The sequence below is a fragment of the Panthera uncia genome, assembly GCF_023721935.1.
Source record: "Panthera uncia isolate 11264 chromosome A3 unlocalized genomic scaffold, Puncia_PCG_1.0 HiC_scaffold_11, whole genome shotgun sequence".
NCBI lineage: Eukaryota > Metazoa > Chordata > Mammalia > Carnivora > Felidae > Panthera > Panthera uncia.
Window position 1 is genome coordinate 72,195,736 of NW_026057578.1, and position 13,735 is coordinate 72,209,470.

Genomic DNA, 13,735 nt, shown 5'->3' on the forward strand with positions numbered 1-13,735 from the left:
CCTTTCATGTTACACGAACATTTTTGTTTACCTAAACATTAAAATAACTTGCTAAGAGAATTTAAAATATATTGCTTAATAGGAAACTTATGAACCTGTCTTTCTGAATTTTCTCTAAGTGTTTCAATTGTTTTTTCAAGTTGAGCCTTCTCCTTCATTAGATCCTTGCTTAAATTCTGACAATTCTGAAGACTTTGCTTTTCTTGAATAATCTCGTTTTCAAGAATTTCAACCTAGAAAAAATTAAATCAAAAAACAATGTAATATTAAATATTTTACAACAAAGGAAACATGTCAAAAGATAATCTTGGAATAAAAACTAAAATACAATTTTAATACTCAAATGGTGAAATTTAAGAACTGAATACAGAAATTCAAGTAATACTCCATGCTAATTTTAACAGCTATATAAAATATGCAGACATGACTATCTTTCTTATCCTCTGCATCTCTGAAGGGCACATTTCTACTTCTAAATACAAAAAATAAACCCAACTGAATATATAATTACATACTATATGAAGACCATGCAAATTTTATTGAAAGACTCTCCTGGCTTGACGAAATTTATAAAGATTTTAATCACAGTCAAGTAATTTTAGGGAAGAAGGAAGAAGAGAATATAAAAAACATGAAAAAAAGATGAGAAAAAGGTAGGTTTAATGAGGAAACAGAAAGGAATTAGGTTTAAAATAAAAAGAAAGATAGGTGCCTGGGTGGCTCAGTTGGTTAAGTGTCTGACTCCTGATCTCACCTCAGGTCCTGATCTCAGGGTTGTGAGTTTAAGCCCTGCATTGGGCTCCATACTGGGTATGGAGTCTACTTAAAAAAAAAAAAGGAAAGAGGGAGAAAAATAATAATAATACTGGAGAAAAAAAGAGCTGAACATAGCTCAGGTAAATGTTATAGTTATAGTCTAGGTTTAAGTTATCTTCAATTATACATTTCAAAGATATGATCAAGTATGTGGTTAATAAGCATAAAAATAGCAAATTCCAGTTTAAATTATGCCAAACCATTGATTTCCCATTATGATATAACATATTCAAATCAGGTAATAAAAGAAAATAAAGATTTAGCTATATAAAATATTCCACTTCAAGTTTAAGTATTACTTAAATCCTTATATCAATAGTGAAAAAGTCTCAGGCGCCTGGGTGGCTAAGTAAGTTAAGCATCCAACTTCAGCTCAGGTCATGATCTCAAGGTTTGTGAGTTTGAGCTCCAGGTCGGGCTCTGTGCTCAGAGCCTGGAGCCTTTTTTGGATTCTGTCTCCCTGTCTCTCTGCCCTCTCCTGCTTGTGTTCTCTCTCTCTCAAAAATAAATAAACATGAAAAAGTCTTTTAAAAGAATAGTAAAGAAGTCTACGAATTTTAATAGTCTTTACATAAAGCAAGCTGAATTTTTCTATTTTATTTTTTTTTTTTAATATATTTTTTTAACGTTTATTTATTTTTGAGACAGGGAGAGACAGCATGAATTGGGGAGGGTCAGAAAGAGAGGGAGACAGAGAATCTGGAACAGGCTCCAGGCTCTGAGCTGTCAGCACAGAGCCTGACGCGGGGCTCAGACTGACAGACTGCGAGATCATGACCTGAGCCGAAGTCGGATGCTTAACCGACTGAGCCATCCAGGCGCCCCTGAATTTTTCTATTTTAATGTCAATGGAAGATAACCACATATGGAAGACAACATTCCAGTAATATCTCAAAAGCATCAAGTCAAATCTTTTTTTTGAAAGAGACAGTGCACATTGTGCTGGGGAGGGACACAAAGAGAGAGAGAGAGAGAGAGAGAGAGAGAGAGAGAATCCCAAGCAGGCTCTGCACCACCAGTGCAGACAGCCCAGTGTGGGGCTCAAACCCACAAACCATGAGATCATGACCTGAGCCAAAGTCAAGAGCCAGAAGCTTAACTGACTGAGCCACTCAGGTGCCCCTCAAGTCAAATCTTATCCAGTTACTCAATTTGACGTGTTCAGGAAACTTTTAGCTATTAATTACTGATCTGGTTCTCCCACTTAAGATTGAAATATATGGGTAACAGTTATTTAATTAAACTCATTTGTTGTCTTACATCGATGGAATTCAAGTGAAACATTTAGTTTACAAAAGATACCTTTCATACAATGAATTTATAAAACAATGCTAGAATCACTAAAAATTTATTAGAATTCAAAGCTACTTTTAAAATCAAATTACAATTTCCAGTCCCAATTATATATAATGACAACCAAAATAAAACTGTTCCAAGTTCTATTTAGTTTTAATTCACTCTTACTTTTATACTATACTGGTTATAAAATGCTTATTAAGATTATTTGGTTAATGGATAAAAGATGATGCTGTGGGAGGGGAGATGTGCTAAATGGGTAAGGGGCATTAAGGAATCTACCCCTGAAATCACTGTTGTACTATATGCTAACTTGGATGTAAATTAAAAAAACATTAAATTAAAAAAATCATCAAAAAAATGATGCAAAAATGTCTTAAAAGACTAAAAATCTGGCAAGATAATCAAAAGGTCTACTTGCATAATCTAAGTCAGTGGTTCTCAAAGCATGGCTTTTTTCCCCCCAACAAAGCAGGAAGACCATCACTTAGGAATTTCTTAGAAATGAGAATTCTTTGCTCCTACCCCAGACCTATCAAATCAGAAGCTCTGGGTATGGGGCTCAGAAATTTGTGTTAAACAAGTCCTGAAGGTGATTCTAAGGCATACTATAGTTCAAAAACCACCAATCTAAAGATTAGGGAGATTTTCATAACTGAATCTAGAAATCCAGAATCTAAAGAAAAACCAGACATGGCTGACTACATATAGAAATAATAACAAATTCATAATGGCTTATGTATAAGAACATTTATTACAGTATTATTCACTGTGACCAAGACCCAGAAACACATACTGGGAAGGAGATGTGATAGGAGATATTCATGATAAAAATATCATGTATGTTGTCATGATATGATTCTATTTATCTACAATAAGTATATGTGTGTATGCAGAAAGATACTCAAAAATAAATTACTTGGTCTGTTGCCCAACTGGAATATTTCTGTTGAACTAAAACCTTGTTCAAATTCAGGTTTCATAGTGCCTAAATTGTGGTCTCTAAATACCATTTTCCACTAAAAGGAACAAGGGCTTTTTGGAGAAATGGCTGTTTCCAGATCGGGGGCAGGAAATGTTTAAGAAGAACTGAGTTACGGTGAAAAGCACAGAGGCTCACAAGGAGTGCTAAGATTGTCACAGGGACTCAGGAAGCAGCTTAAAGAGGTGGAACAGTTAGAAAAACAAATGCAGTAGGCTGAAACACTTCAAATATTTTTAAATCCATGAATTCATAAAGACAGTAAAAAAAAAACCTCACTCATTAATTATCTCAGGAGGATATGAGAGAACTAATTCATTACCAGGAAACTGGTAAATAAAAGAATCAAACATTCATCCTGCCTTTTCCATGAGAATTCCTGAAAGTAAATGGATAGTTGTTTTTTTGAACCAATTTTTATTTTTATTTTGTTTATTTTTAGAGGATTTGGTGGTATTTTACTTATTTTGTTTTTAAATATTATTTTTGAGAGAGAAAGATTGGGAGAAGGGGAGGGGCAGAGAGAGAGAGGGAGACAAAGAACCTGAAGCAGGCTCCAGGCTCAGAGCGGTCAGCACACTGCCCAGTGTAGGGCTCAACCCATGAACCTCAAGATCATGACCTGAGCTGAAGTCGGTCGCTTAACTGACTGAGCCATCCGGGGACCCCTAAGCAAACCTTTTCCATGACAACCAACATGACAAAAGAGACAATTAGGCATGTACCTCATGACTGAAATAGACTCCTTATGAATATTCTCACTAAAAACTCACTTTGAACTTGATTAAGTCTACAGATAAAATAAGACCCACAGGGAACAAAAGAACTTGCTAAGGGACACAGAGAAAAATCTAGATTGTGGGAAAACTACAAAACAACCTGGTTTCTTCAACAGAAAAATTGCTATGTAAGGAGTAAACTGGGCACCTGAGTGGCTCAGTTGGTTGAGTGTCCAACTTCAACTCAGGTCATGATCTCACTGTTTGTGAGTTGCTGGCAGCCTGTCAGTGCACAGGGCTTCCTATCCTATGTCCACCTCTCTCTGACCCTCCCCTGCTTGCAATGTCCCCAAAATTAAAAAAATTAGAAAAAAGTTAACCTTGCACTAAAAAAGACTTAATAGACACATCAGTAGATTGAATGTACTGATATATTTCAATTCATATTTTAACCAAACGAAAAAAATATCCCAATGACTTGTAAAAAACTGAAATGCTAACCAAACTCTATTAAATTTTTCAATGTGATAAAGTCACTGTTCTTGTTTTTTTAAAAAGTCCTTACTTTTTAGAGATATATAATGAGGTATTGGTGAAAGGATACCATGTCTAGCATTTACTTTAAAATCCTACTGGTTGTGAAGAGAGCAAGCAAGGGTAGAAGTAAGAGTGGCTATAAGTTAATAATTGCTAAAGTTGAATGAGTATAGGAGTTAATTCACTTCACATTTATGTATGTTTGAAAATTTCCGTAAGTTAAAATAATATTGAGAATACATTACATTAAAAACTGGAAAATAAATGATCTAACACAGGGTTATTTACACTTTACATATATTCAACATTACATTAAACATTAATTTTTATTTACCTTTTTACTTAGTCTTTGATTTTCTTTTTCAATTTTCAGGATTTTGGAAGTGTTGCCTTCAGCAGAATCCATAGTACTCCGAAGTTCTTCGACAGTTTTTGTCAGACTCTGGTTTTCCATCTCCAACTTCAATAATCTACTTGATGTTAATTCATTCACTTCATGGCCCAAGGATTTTTGTGGTGCTATAATAATGACAAATATTGTCATTGGTAAAAACTATATTTACTCAATACTATTTAAAATAATGAGTGTAAATGCACTACATCACCTGGTCCTTAACTTTATAAAAAATTTATAGAGTTATATAAGATAGACACAATGAAAAAACATAGATAAAAGATGGGTGAATCTTGAGTTTTTAATGTACCCACAAGCATTCTAGAGGAAAAAAGGTACAAAATTTAGACTGAACGGACTACAGTTGCAGTTCCAGTTCCATGAGAAACTGCTTGACAATGCCCAAGCCATTTTAACCACAAAACTCTTAGATTATTTGTACAAAATATGGTTATTGCTCTGTGTGTCTGACAGAGATATCATGTGATTCAAATAAGAAGTATAAAGCATATCCAAGCCACATATCAAAAATTAAAGGAAGACAGTCTAAGGGGAAAAAAAAATCCTAATTTCCTAATCCTGATTCTGAGAAAGGCAAGACAGTATATACTGGTTACCTTAAAAAAGTCTTTCTCTAAACGAAGAATCTCTGCTAAACTTGAGTGTAAAAATAAACACGTATACCATTTTGCCAAAAAAAATTGTATTTCTAAGTCAATTTCAGCATAATTACATTTTTTAACATAAGAAAACTCAGTTTCTGGTTCTATATATGATATAAGTCCAAAATAACTATTTTTAATAACCCTAAAGCAGATTCATTAAATATTTGATGATATAAAAATTAGGATTTAAAGTGAAATATAATACCTAGAATTCACTTTGAAACCCCAGATTTCAGGAAGGGAAATGGAGAAGTACAGGAAGGCATTCTAGGTCTATCTATTTTTGTGTATGTTTGAAATTCTCCGTCATTTTCTAAAAATTTATTTATTTGGGGAGAGAGAGAGAGAGGAAAAAAACACGAGTTGGGGGGTCAGATAGAAAGGGAGAGAGAGAATCCCACGCAGGCTCTGCATTGTTAGCACAGAGCTCGAAGCAGGGTTTGATCTCATGCTGTGAGATCATGCATGACCTGAGCTGAAATCAAGAGTTGGATGCTCAACCGACTAAGCCACCCAGGTGCCCCAGAAATCCTCCATCATTAAGAAACACACACACACACACACACACACACACACCATATCCCCACAAGCACACATTCTTTTCAAAATTAGGTATGATAAAATATCCTCAGACTGTAAACAAAGAAAGCCTCAGTTCTTCTAGCTTTTGTTCCAGTTAGCATATTATTAATCTTTTATTAAAAGCTCGTACAATTGATAGTCACTGACTTTTTTTATTTTTATTAAACATTTTTTTTAATGTTTTATTTATTTTTGAAGGAGAGAGAGAGAGCATGAATGGAGGAGGAGCAGAGAGAGGAAGGCACAGAATCTGAAGCAGGCTCCAGGCTCTAACCTGGTAGCACAGAGCCCAACGCCCCAGACTTTTTACATTCCATTAGTTGTCCAAGTCTTCTTCAGTAAAACTTTGCTTCATGATCTGTTAGATACGATACTCAATATACCTTAGTAATACTTTCAATACTATCACTGTTTCTTCTTTTTTTTTTAAGTTTATTTTTATTTATTTTGAGAGAGAGAGAGCAAGCAGGGAAGGGGTGAAGAGAAAAGGACACAGAATCCTAAGCAGGTTCCATACTGTCAGTGCAGAACCCGATGTAGGGCTTGAACTCACAAACTATGAAATCATGACCTGAGCCAGAGTCAAGGGTCGGACGTTTAACCAACTGGGCCACCCAGGTGCCCTATCACTGTATTTCAAAGATGCTTCAGGTCAGACTATAAAGAATTAAAAAGGATGCTTACAAACATTTTTAAAAGTAATCCCTATGCCCAATGTGGGGCTCAAACTCAAGACCAAAAGCTGCATGCTCTATCCACTGAGCTAGCCAGGAGCCCCCTTAGAACACATATTTAACAACATGGAAAAATGCCTACGTTATAATCTTAGGTGAAAAGAAGAACCTGAATTGTATATACAAATTGATCTGATGATGTCTAAAATATCTATCTGTAGAAAAATTCTGGAGGCCATTTTTTGAAATGCAAAGGGGTTTCAGAAATTATTAGGAACTTTACTTTCTTCCTTTATATTTTTCCACATTTCACAGTTTTTCTAGAAAGCAATTCTCTTGTATAGTTAAAAAACAAAACAAAACACACCATATTAAAGCAAATATTCAGATCTATGACCCCAGCTAAGATGAACTGCAAAACAACTGTGATGGTGATGATGATGATGATGATGATGACGACAACAACGATGATAAAAATAATAAACACTCAAATGCCTACCATTTACCAGGTACTCTACTAATGGCTTCATAAGCAGTAACAAATTCAATCTTCACAATAACCATACAAGGTAATACTATTTTATTGTTCCCATATAACTGATGAGGAAACTCTTAACACTGTAATTTTAACTAGCAGTAGAAAACATTTAAGTTTGAATTGTTTTTTAATAACTCAACTTCACAAAAAATACAATAAAAAAGTCCCACAAATATTTTAAGTAATATATCTCAGCAAGTTCACGGTCTGAATATCATCACTTACTGTGTAGTCAATTTACATGGGGGTCCCAGAATTTGAAATTAGGTTCTCATGTGTAAAATTAGGAAAAGCCTAATGGTAAAAAAATATGGTAGGTCATCTGTAGAACTAAGTATCCTATAAATATCAGATTATAAGCTCTCTCAGACCTCGTCTACCTCAGCATCATATCCACAGGGCTGGATATAATATTTTACACATGGTAGATGCTTAATAAATATCTGGAAGGAAGGAAAGCAGGTGAAATAATCTAATACTAGGTAACTGAGGAATTCTGGAACTAATCTAATTCAAATAAATGTGACCTGGACATAATTTCAATAAAGTAAATCAGTATCAGCATACTGAAGGCTATAACCCAAATAAGGAAAAAAGAACAAAGTTAATTTATCTGAGGGTCTTTCATTATCTCTAGGGTATAACTGGGCTGGACTGGTTGGTAGATATAGTGCTAAAATGGAGAGAGAGTACATATATTGATGAAAGTAGCCATAAAGATCCTTAACTTGCTTTCTTCTGGCTATATACTGACCTAAGAACCTTCCCAATATGTTTTGACTTCTTGTTTAGGTTTGTCTATAGTTAAAGAACACACTGACCAGCTAATATGACTTTTCTGTTCTATTTAGTAGATGGCTTTATTTCTCAAAATAAGTTAATAAACTTCATATCTCAGCTTCCTATGATGTTAATGTGAAACAGTGCCTAAAAAACTGATTAAATCTGTCACTACACTCATAAAGTTGAGTTGTAAGATGTGTAAAGATAAGGACAAGACCCAGGAATGCGGCCATGAACATACTATTCTGTGAACTATCTAGGGAGACATCTGGCCTCTTAGACATCTCCGGCTGGGGAAAATAAAAAATTGTAATAAAATATCCAAAAATGTAAGTATAAATACAACTTCATGCATTCATTTATGCATTTACATTAAAAAAATATCGGGAATACCTTCAGAGAGTTCGCTAGTTCTAGATATTTGTTCCAGCTCCCAGCCAAGATGTAATGATTCATCCATACTTTGTTTCTGTGCCATTTCCAAAGTCATATTTTCTTCCATTAATTCTTCAATCTTTTTTCTATCCATATCACGTTCCTTTTTTATTGTCAGGGAGTAGGAAAAGAAATGAAAGCCAAAAAACAGTACAATTTCAAGCTAAATATGTTCTATTACTTATAACTTTATCAGAAACTGAATAATATAGGATAAATTTTGAGTTCCTTAAAATTTTCAGTTTGAAGGCAATAATCAGTTATCATTCTTAATACTAGTCATTATATTGATCAGGTCTTTGATATCCTTTTAAAGTGATCCTTGGGAACACTGAAAACTTTTCTTCATATATTTTAATATATTTACTGGTATAATAAATGATATCTGACCTAATACTAAATTTTAGCAAATTGTTTTCCTTCTATATTTTAAAGGCATGTTTACACAACAACTTATTAGGGTGTTTTCAAAGGAGAAGACAAAATTAATAACTAATATGTCTAACAAAAGCAGAAATTTGTACTACTCCTGTTTTTATACAGAATTGGAAGCTTCTAATTTACTTAGCTACCTCTTCTCTGTTAAAGCCACAGGAGCTAGCCATTGTTGTCATTATGGGGAAATCAGATCAATCTGAGATTTCCTTGGAGGCCACGCAACTGATCAACCTTACATTACTTACCATTTCCATATCATGCAGTTTAGCTTTCAGTTGTAAATTCTCTTTTTCTAATTCATGTAATTTATCAGAACGAGCTCTAGTTCCTTCTAATTGATCTTCCAACATGGTTTTTGTTTCTAATAAAACTTGATTATCTTCTTTTAATTCCTATAAACATTTCAAATAGGCTTTATCACAAATATGTTAGTATCTGTTAATTTTTCAAAGCTCTAAAACATAAATTCTTTATTGTAAGGTAAGACATTAAGCTGTCTCTATCAACAGCTCTTTATGCAAGAGTAAAAGCTACTGAAAATAGAGATACAGTTAATGTTTTCCTGGTTTCATCTTTTCCCTCAGAATTTATTACGCTATTGCTATTATGCAAACGTAATACTCAATACTTATGCTAGGATGAGTAACACAACTACAATTCACATAAAATTGTCAGGGTACATTTAAATTCCTTTAGTCACAAGGATAAGGAACTAAGTATAAGCAGTCTCTCTGATATTTAAGACACAAACAAATAGCCATAGAATCAGGGCTTAATTTTTTTGCTGAAATAGATTTAAAGATTTCTCTCTACTTAAACTGTAACTTGAAAGTAAAGGGCTTGGGTTTTTGAGTAAAATACCAAGACCTGTGCTAAGACTCACACAGACCATAAACTAAGGCTCTATTAATAAATATTTTACATAAACATCTTGAGAAAACGCTTAAAATCCATACATATGTTTTGAAGACGTTCACAAATCCGTCTTGCTGAACTATATGCTAGTGGTTTATAAACTAAAGTCAAAAGAAAGTATATTAAAACAGTGGCATTTATAAGGATCTCTTAACAGTGCCATGCATATATTTTTTCAATAAACGGCAAAGAATTAATAGGCACCTTATCTTTGCTATCTACTGGGTCTATTTTCTGGTAACTTTCAGGCTAAAATGTTCTAACTACTTTCTGTTGTAATGTTCTCACTTCTTGATTTTGCATACTCCTTCCTTCTTATCACCATACTGAAACTGATAAAACTCTCCTCTGTTTGAAGAAATGAAGAAGTTAACTCGGAAAGAAAAACAGAATGTAGAAGCAAGTACTGTCAAATTCTTGCTGTCAAACTCAACTTCATGTAACACTGAACTGCAACCATTAAGTAAGAAAAATTGTCTTTTTCTACACACACACACACAAATACACCCACACACATATTATTAGGGGAGAGATTGAGAGAGTGCCTTCATTAATCCTAGTTTAGCATTCTGAGTTGAACAGTGATCAGAAACATGCTTTGCTTTAGCTTCTAGAAACAAATTTGAAATTAGAAGTATATACTTTATTTTGACTTTGAGGGAAGGACTTCAAGTCTTTCCTACCTATAAGACTAAATAAAAGAATGAAAGAACTTGAAACAGTTCAATAAAATTAATAATGTCCAGAGATCCCTTTTTACAAGTATAAGTAATATGCTGATCTACCACCATAAGATAAGCACCGACAGGTATTTACAGTTTGTTCAACATTTCAAAAGTTCCTTAAGTTTATTACATGCAGTTTGAAAAAACTTAACTTTTAAACAAAATAATTGTGAATGGTTTAAATTATGCAACATACCTCAACTCTTGCCTTATAAAATTCAATATCATGTAGTCTTTCTTTGTATCTGCTGACTTCACTTTCAAGCTTATCCACTCTGATTGCCTTCTCCCGAAGTGCATCTAATTCATCTCGGTACATTCTAGCGGAACGAGCATCCGAAAGCAAATTCATGTTCTAAATATAAACAATTAATATTTTAAATATTATTTTCTATGTTCAAATTGATAATCTCTGGTTGCACAATTCAATGAATTTAAAAAACAAACCCAACGAATTGTATGATTTAAAAGTGTGAATTTTAAAAGAAGCTGTTGATGAGGGCCAGTATTGACCAATGCTATACCTTGGCCAGAGGCTGCACTGTCACCCTGGCTGGGCAACTTCGACAAGGCCACTTCTGATGGCATTTCCAAGACCTACAGCTATGTCACCCTGAACTCTGGAAAGAAACTGTGTTCATCAAGTTTCCCTATCAGGAATTCACTGACCATTTTGTGAAGACCCACATCAGAGTCTCCATGCAGAGGACCAAAGCTCCAGCTGTGGCCACCACATAGTTTTATACAAGAAAAATACAGTGAGTTAAAACCTGTTAAAAAATGTATATATATAAAATAAAATGGGATGGGGAGATATATGAGGTCTTTTTTTTAAAAATCAAGAATATAAATTATTTTAAAATATATATTCATATGCAAATAAAAACACACCTACATATAAATTTTTATGTAATGATTATTTAGGTATGTAAAAAATATCAGGATATTTCAAATAAGTTAACCTCTAGTTAACATAACCTTTGCAATTAATTTAAGGTGTAAAAGTTAACTTTAAAATACAGGATAATGAAAATACAGAAGAGGCAAACAGTATTACTAAAGTTGGTCGTTAGTTACTTTAGAGAAATTACGTTTCCATCCAGATGTATTATAATATACCAAAATTCTGCTGAGTTTTTCAAAACTTCCAAGTTTTGAGACAAGTATTAAAATTCAATATTTAATAGCTCTCTCGTAATCTTTTAAAACAAGTTATCAAAGTATGATCCAGAGATATCTGTGGGGCCCTGAAAGGGTTTCATGTTCATGAGGTCAAAACCATTTTCATAATAACACCAAACCATTATTTGCTTTTTTCACTGTCATTCTCTCATGAGGGCAGAGTGGAGTTTTCCAGAGGCTACATGGCATGTGATAATACACCGAACGCAAAACAGATACGAGAATTTAGTAGTTTTTAGTTAAGCCAGGCATTAAAGAGATTTGCAAAAATGATTAAAAAAAAAAAGACTTGCAAAAATGTAAGAGTACCAACATTCTTTTTTTTTGTTGTTTTGTTTTGGAAAATAATGGTTATAAGCATGTAATTTTTATGTTAACATGGAATAATTATTTTTAAATAAACATTTTTCAAATTCTAAGTTTTAATTTCAAATATAGAAAATAGATATAATCTACATCAAACAATCCTCATTAATTTTTAATAAGAGAAAAGAGCCTTGAGACCAAAAGATTGAGAACCACTCACTGTTTTACAGTAAGCACACATACAAAAACCCATACTATTAAGAAACAATAGCAGCCACAGCATATCTAGAAATGAAGATTTTGATTCCCATCTCATTCATCTAGAAAGGTCCAAGTTTATGATTCTGCAAGTGGAGTATTCCCTGAATTAAAAATAGCAAGTTAGGGGAAATAAGGAGAAGAAATAATTATCTAGCTTCACCATAATCCTTATCATTTACGGGTAAAAGAAGACATTGTGCACTACCACCAAATAAAAATGAAACAAAACAAACATTTAAAAAAGTGAATTTTGTTTAAGTTTATTTATTTATTTTGAGAGAGAGAGAGAAAGAGAGGGAGAAAGAGGGACAGTGCGAGTGGGAGGGGACAGAGAGAGAGAGAGAGAGAGAGAGAGAAAGAGAATCCCAAGCAGGCTTCACAGTTAGTGCAGAGCCTGACACTGGGCTCAAACTCACAAACCATGAGATCACGACCTGAGTTGAAATCAAGAGTCAGACACTTAAATGACTAAGCGACCCAGGTGCACCCCCCCAACCCCAAAATGAAGTCTTAAACAATCTTGCTTCGAGATGAAAAAAACCACAAAGCTTTAGTAAAATAAAAATAATTTTTAAAAGGTAAAAAAATTAAAAACCACTGTGTCATATATAAATTACCATAACTATCAGAGAGACCAGAAACCTAGGGAGATACACATAAAGCAGCATAGTTTACAGTAGGGTTATTCTAGCTTCCAAGCCCACACAAACAAAATACATAAAAAAGAGAAACTTGGAACTACCTGAATCCTAAGAGTTTCTTCTGAATTCTAGCAAAGTATGAGCAGCACTGATAAAGAAAAAGCAAAGTCCAAAGACTATGAATTCCAGTTTTGTGATTTTAGAACAGAAAAACACTGAAAAATCATCTTTAAGCCTCAGTGACCTCATAAAACATTAAGATAAAGGCTATAAATTATAAGGAGTAAAATCAATTTCTAATTACATACTGGTCCTATATAATAAAGTTTCTGGTACAAACCTCTTGTTGCAGCCTTTTTAGTTCTATTTCCATTTGCTCAAGTTCTTGTTTACAGTCCAACAACTGTTCAGTCTTTTCCTCCCTTAAATGAAAAAATTGTCAATTAAATAATCAGTTTAATGTTTTTGAAAACTGTGATCATCATCTGCATCAATACAAATATATTATCATTACTAAATATCTAGTTGAAAACCGAATTAGCCATACGCTAACAGAGGGGAAAAAGACAAATGGATATTAAGAATGTGTATGATTTGATGTCATCAATCAGACTCCCCTTTAAAGTTCCCCAAAGGCTAATCTTGATGACTGACATCCTCATAGTTTATAAGGTAGTTTCTCTCTCTTCATCTTTCTTCCCATCCCCCATTTTCACTCTCCTTTTTGTCTTTCTCACTCATCAAAGACAAATACACTGGAAGAGTTTTTAAGCAAGGCACTACTATGTGGGTCTGAGTCATATATATATATATATATATATATATATATATATATATATATATATA

The 13,735-nt window shown here is 33.5% G+C and overlaps 1 protein-coding gene across 7 annotated transcripts in view; it reads right to left on the bottom strand.

The window, feature by feature from the left end:
* Positions 1-13,735, bottom strand: part of CCDC88A (coiled-coil domain containing 88A) — a 138,656-nt gene that overhangs the window by 46,637 nt on the left and 78,284 nt on the right. For all 7 annotated transcript variants that reach the window (XR_007462196.1, XM_049651489.1, XM_049651487.1 and 4 more), the window contains exons 9-14: positions 13,230-13,311; positions 10,696-10,854; positions 9,105-9,251; positions 8,380-8,524; positions 4,685-4,869; positions 96-233 (exon numbers count right to left, since the gene is read on the bottom strand). Coding sequence is in view for 6 of the 7 variants with exons in the window: in XM_049651489.1 (XP_049507446.1) it covers positions 96-233; positions 4,685-4,869; positions 8,380-8,524; positions 9,105-9,251; positions 10,696-10,854; positions 13,230-13,311 (856 nt within the window). In the remaining variant the exon portion in view is untranslated. The remainder of the gene's footprint in view (positions 1-95; positions 234-4,684; positions 4,870-8,379; positions 8,525-9,104; positions 9,252-10,695; positions 10,855-13,229; positions 13,312-13,735) is intronic.